The sequence below is a fragment of the Apteryx rowi genome, unplaced genomic scaffold (assembly GCF_003343035.1).
Source record: "Apteryx rowi isolate R43461 unplaced genomic scaffold, aptRow1 scaffold_15, whole genome shotgun sequence".
Classification (NCBI taxonomy): domain Eukaryota; kingdom Metazoa; phylum Chordata; class Aves; order Apterygiformes; family Apterygidae; genus Apteryx; species Apteryx rowi.
The window spans coordinates 1,004,427-1,020,130 of record NW_020447752.1 but is presented as its reverse complement, the minus strand read 5'-3'; the positions used below and the strand labels follow the sequence as shown (position 1 = coordinate 1,020,130).

General features: G+C 38.3%; 1 protein-coding gene across 1 annotated transcript in view; it reads right to left on the bottom strand.

The window, feature by feature from the left end:
- The window catches only part of ATP2A2 (ATPase sarcoplasmic/endoplasmic reticulum Ca2+ transporting 2), a 44,640-nt gene extending 29,101 nt beyond the window's left edge, over positions 1-15,539 (bottom strand). Inside the window, exons 1-5 of the mRNA XM_026058855.1 lie at positions 15,182-15,539; positions 14,023-14,040; positions 13,849-13,931; positions 5,882-5,986; positions 2,622-2,760 (exon numbers count right to left, since the gene is read on the bottom strand). Of these exons, the coding sequence (XP_025914640.1) occupies positions 2,622-2,760; positions 5,882-5,986; positions 13,849-13,931; positions 14,023-14,040; positions 15,182-15,299 (463 nt within the window). The 5' untranslated portion in view covers positions 15,300-15,539. The remainder of the gene's footprint in view (positions 1-2,621; positions 2,761-5,881; positions 5,987-13,848; positions 13,932-14,022; positions 14,041-15,181) is intronic.
- Between the last annotated feature and the right edge of the window lie 165 nt (positions 15,540-15,704).

The following is a 15,704-nucleotide window of genomic DNA, read 5'->3' as shown; positions in this document are numbered from 1 at the left end:
GTCAAAGGCCATCGCAATACTCTTACACTTGAGACAGAGGCATGCACAGAGTCTCTCTCACCTCCAGGTCTCGACACCAACACTGGTACACACTGTATTGCTCTTCTCTACTTGGGAGCTTTTCTGAGTTTGCTACAATTACAATTTCATCATTGTCTATCTTCAAGTTAGAATGTATTGTTTCAATATCAGAGTTCATATTATGCTGAAGCACTTATTTTCTGTGCTAAATATCCACATCACCTATCCTTAAACAGAACATTTATGTAGTCACCTTTGCTTGAAGCTGTTATTTGCTTGAAACAGTGTTTGCCAGTAAGAAAAAAAATGATGACTATAGAGTGCTTAAGACTGGACCGTTTGACCCACCAGTACAAGTGTAGAAGCTCATGCTATTTAAAATACTCAGTCAACCAACAGGCTAGACTATCTATATTAAGAAAGGACAGCAATACAAGTCAAATTATTTTTATTTCTCTACTTGAGCACACTAGTTTTAAAATGTGCCTTTTTAATTCGTTCCAAAAATGTTGGACTATCAGACACTGTTCTATGAGCAGATTTAAAAATAACGCAACAGTACCCTTAAAATTTGGGTGCCATGTTTGTTAAAAAGACAGCCTAGTGTTATAGATATGCTAGTCAGCAGTTCATTTTCAATTCATTTCTTGCTTCAGATTGAGGCTTTCTAAAGAGATGTCTAAAGTCAAGCAATTGATTTTTATGGATACTGACAACGCACTGCAAGATGAGTAAAAACCTGAACATCCCCTAGGTATTTGATGTACAACTTTGAGGGCTGTTTTATTCCATAAGATGAAAAAGCTATCCCTTTACCATTTCTGAAATAGAGAAGCAACCAGAACATTTTTTTTTCTGTGCTCTAGCCACCTCACAGAACAAAATCCAGCATTTTTTCCCTTAGTGAGATACCCCAAAGCAGTATGAAACACCAGTCCCCTATTTGCTGTTCTACCAAAACTGCTTTGAAGTACAAAATCAATATATTCCCCATGACAGAAAAACTGCTTCCAAAACTGCCATTCTACTGGTGACATTTAAAATCAGGACACTTGATTTGGATTAGAAGCCTGTTGCAAAATCTGTAATTCATACAGTTCTGTTTGCCTCAAGATGATGCAGAAAGCTTCAGCTGCTGAAACAAAATGGCATTGCAAAAGTCACAGATGTAAAATTGACTTTATGGTTTCAGAAGTAGAAATAGTGAGGCAAAACAGCAGAGTAAGTGACAAGGTATCATAATTCACCCTTTATTTCAGCTGTCAGTACTTTGTATTTGTACTCGTTCTTCACCAAAAGATACTAAGAGGAAACTAGCTTCCGCCTTCATGAGATTCACGCTCACTCATAATTACCCTAGCCAGGGTTGCTCCAATTGAATCATCCTATGTACAAAACAGAGGCTCAGGACAGGGTTAGGGAACATTAAAGTTTCTCAGGGAACGAAAGCTGGGCAGACAGCCAAAACCAACTTCATTTTGAGTGCATACTCTCTTTGCCTGCTAATTAAAATAGCAGGACAGTCAAGTTTAAGGATATATATTTATCTCCTCCCGAGACAGCTACCACCTCTAAAAGCAAAGTGACACTAGCGGAAAGAAAGTTTGATGTACAACCTAACTTGTTCCCAAAGGAACAATCACTCAGTTAACAGTTGATAATGACCTACAAAATATGAGTTTGAAATTACTCCTGACATTTAACAAGAATCACCTACTTTAATGTTTTTGTTCGTTTGTTCCTTCCCACATAGAAGTCACTGACCAAGCCAGTTTAGAGAAAAACTATTGCCGTGACAATATCACCAAAACAAAGTAGTACATATTTCTGAAGTATCCAACACTTTTATTTTTGCACTCCTTCCATATAAAGACACCTCCTTTAGGGCAAGCTTAAATTATTAAAAATTGTGATGCAAAAGTCTAATTTAGGATTTTTTTTGTTTTATTTAAGAAAACAGAATTTCAAATGCGTATACTTGAAAAACAGGAAGTTCTACTTTGTACAGCCATTTTTCTATTTGTGGTCTCCCACAGAGCAACAAGCAAAACATAGATGCACTAAGGAATTATGAAAGATGATGAGAATATAATGACATCAGATGCTAGCCATATATTAGCTTAGAGGACAAAGGAAGAAGTTTGTAAAGAAGCTGAAAAGAACAGCTGCCTTTTTTTTTTTTTTTTTTAATAATAAAGGATAGAGTGCAACTAACTAAGAAATCTTTGCATTCCAGAAACTAAAGTGAACACATTTAAAAGCAAGGAAAAAAATATTTTTAATAGAAAGCAGATGAGTTGTAATATAAAACATTCTGAAGCCTAAATTTAGACAATAACATTTGTCACCATTCTAAAATTTTAAAACCTGTTCTACAGTTAAGATGATTTGCTTTTAAATCTACCAGTTAAAGCAGCAATTTAAAAAACAATCCCTCAGTGCAAATGCACGTTTAAGGTAATTACAGATGAACAGAAGCAAGATTGTTCCTAAGTAAAGCATACACTTAAGCTTCTTTGAAAATCCCCTCTAGGGCCTTGGATCATTAACAATTTTAAAATACATGTCAAACACGTATGTACTACATAAGTAAAACTTACCTGCCACTTCTACAATATCACCTGGGACAATGTCTCTTGCTTTAATTCTCTGTACACTTTTTCGATCTTGCCGATATACTTTGCCCATTTCAGGTTCATATTCTTTAAGAGCTTCAATAGCATTTTCAGCATTTCTTTCCTGGAAGACAACAAAAATGCGTAATTTTTAAAGCCCTCGCTACAAGGAAAAATAAGTACATTAGATCTGATTTTCCAAGTGCAGCACCATATGAATACTGCTGACTGATCAGCTACATTTATTCACACAGAGAATGATGTGACCCACCCCATTATGAGGTTCCTAACTGGAAATCATTTCAACATAATTCAGACATTAGTGGGTATTCAGAATCTAGAAGCTGTTTATTCAAACTCTGTAGCATTTCCCATCAAGAATATTCACTGTGTCTTGTTACAGGGAGGCCACACAAACAGTTTTAGGTGTCATATGGATGCTTTTTGATATTAAAAAAAAAAAAAAAAAAGCATCGAGACTTAAAACTAATGGATATAGCCTTGCCTCAACTGCAAACTACTAGCTGGAGCATCTTAGACTCAGACTAGAATGGGCTAGCAGTACTGAGGTTCACTTACTGACAGAAATTAGAGGTACCAAATCAAAGGCTAAGTTAAGACAAAACTCAAAGTTAAGCTATTTAAAGATGAATTAGATTTTACCACAGGGCTAGCCATAGAAGCTATAATTCAAAATTCCTCAAAAAGCACATTATCAACTTGATTTCAGTGAAATTTAGTGAAGTTAGATCATATAGATTAGAAGTTTCTTCCTGAGAATCTTTAACAATTTACAAATTGAGATGAGTCCCCCCACATGACAAGACCTTTTTATTTCCATAAGCACTAATGCAATAGCTTTCTCAAGTACAGTTCTCTCAGCTAAGTACTACTGGAGATTGCAGTCAACATCTTGATGCCACCTAGACAGAGGACAGCATAAGAAACCAACAGCTTATCACTACTCCTTCTCTAGCTCAAGGAAAACTAACTTATTTCTCATTTCCTAACCTACTGAGAGGTACAGATGTCATTACAATCCTGATGATTACAGATAACACTAAGGGTGTGTATAGTTTTTAGAATACCTGCGTTTTTCAAATATGTACCAGCCTTTCCAGATGATAAAAACTTTCTCAAAGCATGTGTCAAAGCAGACACTTAATCTTCAGAAATTCAAAGGTTGAGATATTAGGTATTTCCCTATAACGCTTCAGCTCACACAACATTACCAAAGCTACCTCTAAGGACTTATATTTACATGGCACAACTCAATGCCAGGTAGTGCAGAGATACCAGCTCAGGTCCTAAAATACTAGCTTCATATTCCACTAGGTAAATTAATTCTGCTCCTCAGCACAAGAATGCAGATAGTGCTCTTACTTAGACTAAGAGTTAACATGAGGCAAAACCTTAACAACACAAGGGAAAAGTCTCTTAAATAAAAGGTTAAACTGTATTTTTCCTTCGAAAAGAGAAATAAGAAAGAATTAAACATGATTCAGCTAGGACAGCCCACTCAGTGCGTTAGACCATATTGCGTTGTTTCCCGTTTGCTGGAAGTCAAGGGAGTTGCAACACACTATCTTGCCAACCACTGAAGTATCAGGAGATGGCATTTCGGGAGAAGGGCACATGAAAGGCAAGGTTGAGGAGGGCAGAGTTAAGGCCATGACTCACAGTTGCTCACACTACTACTTGTAGAAACAGATACATTTATGGGTGGAGACTATGTACTGCAACTTATTTTCCATGCCCATTAAAGCAAGCAAATGACTCATTTAATTGTGAAACAGAGTTGTACAGCTTAAGTTCACTGCATGTAGGTATATATTGAGATTCTTTGCATACTTTATCAGGTTTGAAAAATTAGTTGTTTCCTCTGGCAGGGTACACAACTATGCAAGAAAACTCCCAAACTGTACAGATACCTTTATCTTACATTACATGCTCCAAATTATTACACATACAATTCTAACTCAAATTTCCAGTTATGTGAAAGCATTAGTTTAATTCTATTCAAATCTGTAAAGCGATTGTGCAAGAAGATGCCACTTAAAGGGGCACTCCTTCCTTCCCTCCCTCTCTCTGCATTACTTCTTCCTTTGTACCAGTTCTAGAAGTCGCGCAGCAAGCTGGATCCTACTAAAAATGAATCTTTTGAGAGTTAGTCTTCAACTAGCTTATTAGTGGTAGCACAAAGCAGTGAGTAGTAATGTGCAGCAACCCCACTGAAAGCCACTTCTGGCAGTTTCCAGTGTGCACTCTCCTCTCTAACATGTTTAAATTTAGTAATGGGTTTTCTTCTTTTAATTTTCATCGTTATTTTGGACAGTTTGTTTGTTTTAAGCCTTAAGCCTAACCTGCTAAGCTAGCAAGTAACCGCATTAATACTATCCCTTTAAAAGAAATTTACCAAGAACTTAAGTCACCCTAAAATCCTAGAATATTTTTCCTCTGCAAGAAGATGACACTAAGATTTACACCACTGTCTGAAATGATCAAATGTGCAAAGCAAAACTGCTGGTATAACTTTACTATCTCAAGGAGTGTCAGAATATGCTACTGTCAATAATATTTAAAAAAAATCCATCTAATTCATCTCACAAATGATAATGTAGGAAGAGTTTTGTGACATTTAGAAGTCTTCAAAGGAATTATTTATTATAGACATGCATCAATAAGAATTACTTTTTATAGATGCATGCATCTTACACATACATGTAACAGGTAATGTAGTAATCAAATTGGAAAAATACTGTATTACATTTATTAATAAATTTATTAAAACATAGCATTTGTTATCAACAAGAAAGAGCCACAAGAAACTTGATAGCAAGCATCTCCTCCTTTGTTATTTAGTTGAGACCTTTTTTTTTTTTTTTTTTTTTTTGGGCAAACTGAACCAATTGATATGGTTTCTTAACCTTCCAATATTTGATTTGTCTCCTGAATTTAGGTCTTTATTCTGGACTATTTAGTTAACATGTTTTTCAGCATGTGACCAAACACATGGACGAGGTATTTTGCCTCATGGGCCATAGTTTGAAAGTTTTCATTTTATCTTTAAGTCAACACTTTCTGACCAGAATTTATATGGTATGTAGATTCTGAGGAATTAAAAGTTACAGCATACATTACTCGCATTGTTTGAAGCACCTGACACTGCACTGTACAGTCCTTTCTATTAAACCAGAAAAACCCCAAAGCATTTGAGATTTGACATTGTAAAAATATCTGCCTACCTGCCACACTCCCACAATTGCATTGGCTACTAATATAAGTAAGATTACAAAAGGCTCTACAAATGCTGTGATTGTTTCTTCACCTTCTTCAAACCAGGCCAGGACCTGTGAAAGAAAACATGAGGATTTAAATTACTAAAGGAATTTACAAAGACAGCTTGCATATTTAAGACCCAATAAATTTCAGCTATAGCTTCAACTCCTTAGACTTGAATGATTTTGAAAAAACCCTTAATCTTCCAAGGTGCAGTTCATGAATGAGTTGGCAATATGCAATGGAAAGAGGAGGAAAAAAAAAAATTCTTTACTGAAGTAGTGCAGAGTTCATTCACAAGCCTGGTCTTCTTTTAAAGAAACACACTATTTTGAAAGCCCATTGCTACTTTTGGTTCACAAAGGAAAGCAGAAGTTGATGCGACAATGGCTACAGCACTGAAAAGTTGCAAAAATTTGTTCCTTACTGTCTAAAACAGGACTCAGACTGATTAGTGCCAGTACTTAAAACACCACAGCTTTGCAAGATTGAGTTTCATGCACACTCAGAATCTGACTTAATTAGATTAATTGTTCTTTATCAAAAGAACTTATTTATTGGTGAGTTTAGTTAGGTGTACAAATGAAAATAGCTTTAGATGTTTTCAGTGAGTAGATCTGAAAAATAACCATGTGCTGATTTAAATACAAGTGGTGACTTATTAAAGCTTCTAAGTGAATTGAGTGGTCACATTAGAAGTTGACTTCTGAGCTGAGTAGTTGATAAAACTCAAAAGCGATTTTTTTTTTTTTAATAAATCAACTTTAGAACTTGCATAAAAGGCTCCAAAGAGATTTTTTTTAATCCATTTGCTTTAGAATTACACTCTAAGTATTAGGCTTCTGCCATTCACTTGACTTCTGGAGACTGCGGAGGCCTTGACATTTACTCATCTAAAAAGTTCTATAGTTACTGAAGTCAAGCTAACATGACCAGAGAGGAAGAGCTTTTTTGTCAGCATGTTGAGCAACAGGAAGCCTGGAAAGTGACAGTAAATAGGAACAACGTGTTGAGATAATTAGGGCCAGTAGTCAGGCAACAGCACTCTGAATCACTAGAAGACTGCAGCAAGCAAACCGTTACTAAAGCAAGCACCGTAATTCCACTAACATGCTGCTCAGAGCTATTGCTCAATTGTGAAACACTCCAGGATGTTAAAAGGAAGAAGGAGAAGCAGCATGAAAGCCTCAAGCAGAAAACCAAAACTGTCAAGCAAATCCAGTGCAACAACAAATTTTATTACAAAAGAATAAACTTGTAAGATCCAGGTTATGATTAATATAACTGAAATGTTCCAACTGGCAATGCGACATTGAGGATCTTTGTAATCCCTCTGGAGAAGAGATTTAGTTAGGAACTCTTATGCTTGCTACATCCCAGTGTTTCTTCCCTCCTCTGCAGCACTAATCCAATGCATCTACAGTAACAGCTTGTGCCGTTTGACCTGCTGGAGCAATTCAGCAATTGTACAGTTTACATTGTACTTTTCACTTTACACATTGCCCCTTATACCATAAATAGCTTTTACTCTGCACCAGCATTGTTGCCTCTGATGGAGCTACAGAAACGGCTAATGGTACACTCTAGTTTCTTTAGCACATCAAAAAAAGCTGCTTAGCATCTACTTCTTCCCTCCCTTTCCTTACTGGAATTCTGTACAGCCAATCCTGCTTCCAAAAGAGCAAGTGAATTCAATAATTTTGTAGCATTCTTAACAGAGCAGCTACTTGCCAGGTTAACTGGAATAAAACATTTGCTTTACACAGTACTAAACTATAATCTTTACAGATTGAAGACCATGTGGGTTGTAAAACAACATTGAGAAAGCCTGAAACATTAAGAGTTAAGGAAAGTAGCTACAAAGACAAGAAGATCTGGCTATGTCAAGGAGAACCAAAATTAAGTTTTAAAAGGATTTTTCTTTCAATCAGCCATTATTTCAAAAAGATCAGGAGAACTTAGATCAGAAATCCTGTCAGCACAAATCTGGTAGTTTCAGATCTTCGCTATTGTTTTGGCAAAATTATCAACCTGTAACAGCACTAAAACTAAAAATAGTTTCCACACAATTAGTAAAGGTGGAACAAATTCTGGACTCTAGCTCTAGAATGCTTTAATAAATATAGCCATATAAATAACAAAATACATATAAGTGAGTTCTTGGTTTTGCTATAGCAGACTAAAGCTGTATTAACATTCCATTTAGGATACCCGTAATACACATACTGCAGTAACAGATTAAGTTTCTTATTTAACAGTAGCCTGTAAATAACAGCCAAAATGCAACAAATACAAAAAGAAAGCAGAACAAGGAATACATAGCAAGCCATTTAAGCTTAGAAGTATTAGTTAGGTGTTTTTAGTGACAACAGAACATTGTATGCTGAAGCCTGGGTAGAGACCAGACAACTCCTGTGAGAAGCATGAAGTTTCTGCCAGAAGTTTCCATTAGTATACTCCAAGATCCTGGAGAGATTGACGATGTGGGATCTTTTATTTGACTATTATTCAGAAGAGCCACACTGTATATTAGTCCTAACCATGTTAAGATTCACACGTGTAACAGCTTAATTACAAGATCATTGATCTCCAGTGTACTGTTCAGGCAATATGGTCTGTAGGAAAAGTTATCATAAACAGAATAAAACAATAGGTTAAGAGAAATGCAAGTCTAAAATCTAAGGGAAATAACTAACAGCAAGACATAATATTACTATATCAGCAGTCAGAGTAAGTAGCTTAGAGGACAACTTCCATTCAGCATATTTGATTTAGGGTCGCTTTTATTTTGCTAGAGTTATGGCTTGCAGAAGCCTGTTTTAACCAAAGCGTAATGGGGCGGACCTGCAGAACACTAGGCAAAAAGCACTTAATTTTCATGGTTATCTATAAAAAGGAGGTAGAGGTACAATGCAGAAGTTAGTCAGCAATAAAGTAGATTAGCAATCAACACGGGTAAGAGAACAGAAATGTCCTTTTAGCTTTTTGCACTTCTACAAATTAAGCATTTCTGTATTCCAAGATAAGTCATGGAGGCAAGTTGTCTCAGGTGACTATTTATCATAAAGTAACAAAAATTGAATTAGAACAAATAGAAGTTTTGAGATAAAAATCTGTTGCCCAGCAGTCTGTACTCACTTACAGCTAACAGAGAAGAAGCAAACATTTTGTTGTCAGCAACCTAACAAGCTTTTCTGTTTGTTTTTCATTTTGACACCAGAAAAAAAAAGAAAGGAGCTTGGCCATTAATGAGAAGGAAATTAAGAATTTTATCGGGTTAGCAGATTGTAAGCACCCATCAGATAAGCTACTCCATATTTCTGAATACACAAATGCTTTGTGTTCTTAATGTAGCAAAAAGGGAAAATAAAGACATATGGCACCCAGTTTTTTAAATTTCTACAAAACTATTAAAATGGAGTCACAACTGATTCTTACAGTTTTGTCACCCTTGCCTATCAGATGGTATCTTGGATGCTCCTGAGTATTCAGAGTTTGGCTAAAAGCATGGCAGCATAATACACTACAGCAATACTTATCTTGTGCCACACACTCACTGCTGTTAACCTTAACATGTAGCTTTTGGGTGATTTTAGGGCAAAGCCTGCAATCTTTTGCCTCCAACAAGTATTATTCTCTCCAACAATAGCTTTGCTCACTTAACACAGATTAGGCTATACTCTTGCTAATTTACAAGCTATAATCAACATATTCAGACTAAATCACAGCATACAGTTTTAATCTAAACATACATATCTACTAGTAGAAGAAATTCCCAGAACATTCACTAAGTTAGCTTAGGCATTAAAGAAATAATTGAAACAAACAGGACTACTCTCAGAGTCTGGTATTTAAAAGAAAGTTAAAACTTCAAGTTTTAGATAGAAGGTCTAGCCTACACTGCACCTAGTACAAGGAATTCACTAGAAGAATGATGCAAAGGTAGCACTGCACTGTTAAGCATCCATCACTGTTTAACACATACATATTTTATCAAAGTATTATTCTATACCAGTTGCACCAGTAACATTTTGCAACCTGTCAGAGTCACTTATAGGGCAAAGATAGTTGTTCTGTGTAAATACCACAGATCTGAGCACACGCTAAAGTAGCAAGAATTTCAAGCTGAAGTTAATGTAAAATTAAGCATCCTTTTACTTGCACCTAGAAAGTCAGACTATGAAGGCCCATCAATTGCTGCAATAGACTCTCTGCAGGGGTTTCACATAGTCCAAAAGAACTAAGGCGAGGCCCAAACCTATAGATCCATTTATAAAAATCAGAAACGATTTACATTTTTCCCCCCCTCTTAAAAAATATATTTAAGGCCAATGAAGATATTGAAAGAAAAAAAAACAGAGGTCTAAGAATTTAAACAGTTGCTAGCTAGCAACAGTGGTTCTGACTTGGAATGTAGCACACAGCATCTACAGCTAATATATGCTGACTACGCATATGACCCCTACAATCAGGGGGACACAGATTCAGCCATTAGTCTGATTTACTTTACCAACACATACCTGACAAGGGGTGTAGAGCTAGAGGACACAAATTGCACTTTGAACACAGAAGTTCATATGATATCGAAGAGGGTAACGTTTCTACAGAAAAATGCAGATGAATGATTGCACAGAAACAACCATATCTGTCCTTTAACATCTAGATACATAATCACAACAATAAGATTTTAATATGATTTAAGATCCTAACAAACAATTACCAGAAAAGCACTCCATATCACAAAATAGTAACCTGCATACCTTGAGGCCCCTCACACCTGAACCTCTAAGTTCAGCAGCTTTTAATTTTGGAGGTGTACAGCTAGTGAAGAACTCTGCTACATTCACTGTCCTATCAGCAATGGAAAAAACTTGTAAAGATTAGATGTGCACCAGTGTCTTTCCTGAAGGCATGCACTGTAAGTCCACTGCCATTAGCAACACAACATACATACTCCACAGAATTCTCAGAAAATTCAACTTCTCAAACTCAAATTTAGAACAAATTTTCATTGACATACTCAAAAGAAAAAAAAACAAAAAAAGAACCAAAACACCAAACCTTAAAGTCAGTGCTATATTCACACCCAATTTCAACATCCAACCCTCTCTCCCCTAACTCAAAGGCTTAGCACAATTTTGGGCTTTTGGGGGCATTTGTTTTCTTAAGTCCTTGGTAAGCCATTTTTCCCATTCATTGTCATTCAACGGAAACTGAGCTACTCATTTAAGCAATCTTGAGGAAAATTCCCTTTTGTATGTATACCAGGCCTAAAAAGTCTTTAGCTGAAAGTTTCTGACAGTTATTTCCAAGAAGAGGCATTATCCAATCTTACCTCTATTGGTATGCAATACAATGCCCCACCTTCTACTCAAGTACTATGGTTTAAGATCGATCAAATAATAAATTACAGTAAAAAGCAGTCATTGAAATGAAAGTCAGCACATCACCAAATTCTGTGATATGGTTCTGTGAGGATCTGATGCTGCCCTCAAAAAATGCCGAAAGTCTTGACTTTTGGCTTAGATTAAAGAGAAGCTCCACATTGTTATTATTCACTCTCCAAAACCAACACAAGCTTGACTGACTCCATTTTAAGTCTAATTACCCATTCTAAGATACTTAAGGTACAGGGAGTTTTGCATGCTCTGTAACAGTACAAATTGCAAAATTGAATTGTCTAAGGCTTGTAAAAGACAGTACAATACACACACTGAAGTTAACCTTTAGCATTAAGTGGTTCTATCGTAAGACTGACTTAGCATAATTTATAATCTTATCTTTATATACAATTCCAGTCTTTATGTATTGTTTTCAAGTATTCTCAGGGAGCAATTACTGTCCACAAGCCTAACATCGCTACATACTCTATTCAAGCATTTCCAGAAATACCAGAGGTCAGGTTAATTACATGCAATTTTTGCAGCAATAAAATCTTTATATCAACACACTCAGCAGTTCCTTACAGCTATTACAAAAGCCTCTAATATGCTTTCATCAAGAACAAGTGTCAAAACCCTAAGAGAAACAGACAACAGATGATCATCTTCTGAACAGGGAAAATGCCGGAAAAACAAGGAGGGAAGTGCTTTTAAAAGTGCCAAAATTAAAATGTCACATTCTTCTTTTAGATTTGATTAAAAATATATTTGAAGAAAAAATGCTCATTTCTCCCAACCTGCTGTTACAGTGGGTAGCCATAACTCTTCAATGGGAGGCATAAAAAAGGCAAAGCAGTAGCCCAAGGTCACACAACAGGTCACTGTCAGAAAAGCAGAGAACCTAGATCTATCCCACCCCATTAGACTATAGTCTCCCCTTACTTGGATGGAAAAATTAAACACACTGAAGAAAGGAATTTAATCCAGTTGCTAATAAAGTCTGCAAAGTGTGCTCGGCAGTGTTTGTTATATGACCTCTGTCAGTTTAGTACCATACTGAATATTCAGATTCAGCAGTCTAAAACTTAAAGATAGGTGATGTGATTTTTCACTTATTTAGTTACAATAAAAACAAAAACAACATAAGTGAGAATGAAAGGCTAACAGAATTCTGTATTGTCACTTATCTCATTTAATGACAGAATCATTCCCAACTTTTCAGGAACAAAAATACATCCCCTTTTCATCTGCTAGAAGGGGAGAACGGGGAAGAGAAGAGAGAAGCTCTTGAGTAACCTGTTTATTCAATTTTCTATGGCCAGCCCTATTTCCTCCCCAGGAAATAGCACAGCAAGTAAAGCACATCTGCCTCCATGCTCAAGATCAATGCCACCAATCATTGCTCAGCGGTAACAGTATATGCATACCAAAACGCAAGCGCTTTGAAACAACGTGTCAGTCGGGGATAGCTGAAGCCTCCCTTGGTCTAGACCAAGCAACACAGTATACTGCAGCAACCAGGAGCACCGCAGCAAGACCCTGCTCCATCTCCCCTTCCTCCCCGTCAAACACGCAGAGCGGCTTCAGAGTGCTCTGTCCATCACGATTACCTCGCCTTTGGCTAAAGCGTCAGCACAGCTTCCACCTTTCTCTTCCCCTTTAAGAGCTCTAGCATTTTTTAAGTAGTCAATTACAACTCCAGGGCAAAGTCCTATAAACTTCTACCTAAACAGTTTAGTGTTCTGCACACTTTTTGTTTGCTCTCCAGCTCCTCAAACCACACAAGCCTTCACCTCCCTTTCTGCACTTCACCTTTGATTCAGTTTTCCAGTTTTTCAGCAAATGCACATCCTTTACACACTACGTAAAGAGACTGGCTAAACACGCTTTTTCAAAATTAAGTTAGTGATCTTGTTCTTTTAATCCTGTATGCAAGGCAAGATGTCCATTTTATGACTAGACTGTCCAAAGGTCAGTTACCAAATTTGGTCAACAATGGTGCCATCACTGCCGTCATCATTCTTGTCACTGTCAAAAGCAACAACTGTCACCTTGCTATTATCAGGAAGGGAAGGCAACTGGAATATTCGCCATGCAAATTCTATTTACAGTCTGCGTTGCATCCAAAAATGTCTTCCAATGATTATACATTGAGCTTGATAACGATTAACTCAAAGGCAAGAAGAATAACCAGTTAAATGCTTACTTACTCAAGGTTAGTTTTTAAAGCCAACAAAAGCATTGGGAAATCCCACCTCGAGTCAATAAGCTGTGCTGAATGAGAAATACTTTTTAATACCTGTCTAGTGTAGTTATGTAGTTCTAGCTCACGCAGTGGAAGATTACCTGAAATTATGTTTTTCAGCATACAAAAAAAACCCTCCACAAGATAATTAATTTAAGAGACAGCATGCAATTTAACTTGCATCTTATACTTCTATCTTTTGAGGAGCAGAATAACTGCGCTGTGTATAGTTTATATAAGTTGGAACATACATTGCTCCTGAGCCCGAGACACAGAAGCCTAGGAAATAAAAAGAATTCATACTTACAAAAGATATGCAAGCTGCCAGCAACAAAATTCTAACTAGTAAGTCTTCAAACTGTTCAATCACAAGCTCGAGTAAGGTTTTTCCTGCAATATTTAACAAAGTCACTTAGTTATGCACATAAGAAAATGATGAGTTATTGACAAGAATTGCAGAAGATTGCATGAACATGCTTACCTTCCTCAGCTGGTAATTCTGTCAATCACAGATTTTTCCAGGAAGCATGTCAAAAAAAAAAAAGAAATCATTAAAGAAATATTACAGCATTTATAAGGCATCCACCAGATATTGCTTCCGAATTGTACACTCAACTGGTCTGGATTTGAGAGCCTTACTAAAAGCCCTGTTAAGGTGGCTCTTTTAACTGAAACATTTGAATAGGCCTGAAAATCTTGCATTTTAACATACAGGTTCGCAGGAATCTGCTAAGGGTTATAATTCAGCCAAGTCATCACTCCAGGCAGCTGTGTGACTTCTGCTGTTGCTGCACACAAAGGGTCAAAGGCTTAGAAAGCTTTTCAAAGGCTTTCTGACAAGGCTTTTCCTCCGCATCAAAAAAAAAAAGGAAAAAAAAAAGCCACACAACTTGGTTCAAAATATGTCAAATTCTTTTCTTAATTTGAGAATATTTTTCTGATTTCTGCTCTCCCCTTTTTTTTCTCCACAGCCAGATTTAGTAACACAAAAGGCACAAAAGGGGTGTTACAGGGGAAAAAAAATCTATAATAAAAATAATAATAAAAAAAAGCATACAATCTTCTCATAGCCTTTTGTTTTTACACCATGGCACGGGGAGCTGAAAAGGGACTAGGCCGGCTAAGCAATGAAGATTCTAAATAAACAAAAAAAAATCAATCTTATCAGGTGAGTTTTGCTCCCTGACTCTAGAGAAGAATATAAAACAAGGGTATCGGAAAGCAGGGGAAAATGAAGGTCAAGCCGGACCGAAAAAGAAGAAGAGCGAGGGAGAAAGCCAGCCCGGCAGCGCCGCGCTCCCTAACGGAGACGTGCCCCCACCAAGGGAGGCAGCGGGCTGACATCCCCTCGCCGGAGCGGCCCTGCGCGCCCGCCTCAGAAAGGAGCCCACGAGGTGGAGTTCGAGTCAGCCATCTTCTCTGCCTCGCTCCGCGTCCTGCCAGAGATGCCGGCTTCGCGCGCACGGCAGCGCTAGGCCTCGGGCAGGGCCCCGCGAAGGACGGGCGGAAAGGAGAAACGGGCGGAAAAAAAGAAAAAAAAAAAGAAGGAAAAAAAGAAAAGGCGCAAGAGGGGCGAGGAGGCGACTCGCGGCGGCAGCATCCCCGCGGCGGCGGGCGGCGCGGGGGGCCGCGGCACCTACCGTTGGAGCCCCATTTCTCCTTCAGCTTCTTCACTTGCTCCAGGCTGAGCCCGGTGCTTTCGTTGACACCGAAATAAGCCAAAACTTCCTCCACAGTCTTTGTGTGAGCGTTCTCCATGGCTGGGGCAGGGAGCAGCAAATGGTGCCTCGCCTCTTCCTCCTCCTCCTCCTCCTCCTCAGCGGCGGCGGGCGCGGCGGCGAGCCCCCTCCTCAGCCCCCTCGGCGCCTCGCTTTCTGCCCCGCCGCCCCCGTGCTATCACCATAGACCTCTCCGGCAGCAGAGAGGGGCCCCCCGAGCCCGGCTCCGCGCCCCGCTCTCCCCAAAAGGCGGGGGAGGGGGGGAAAAAAGAAAAGAAAAAAAAAAGGCGAAAACCGCCCGAAAAAATAAAAAACGCCCCCACCCCCCTCCCACCCCACACGCCCCCCGAGGGAGCCGAGCCGCCTCGCCGGCGCCGAGGAGCCGGGCTTCAGGCGGGCAGCGAGGGCAGAGGCGCGGGCCCCCGCGGCCGCTCTCGCCTCAGGG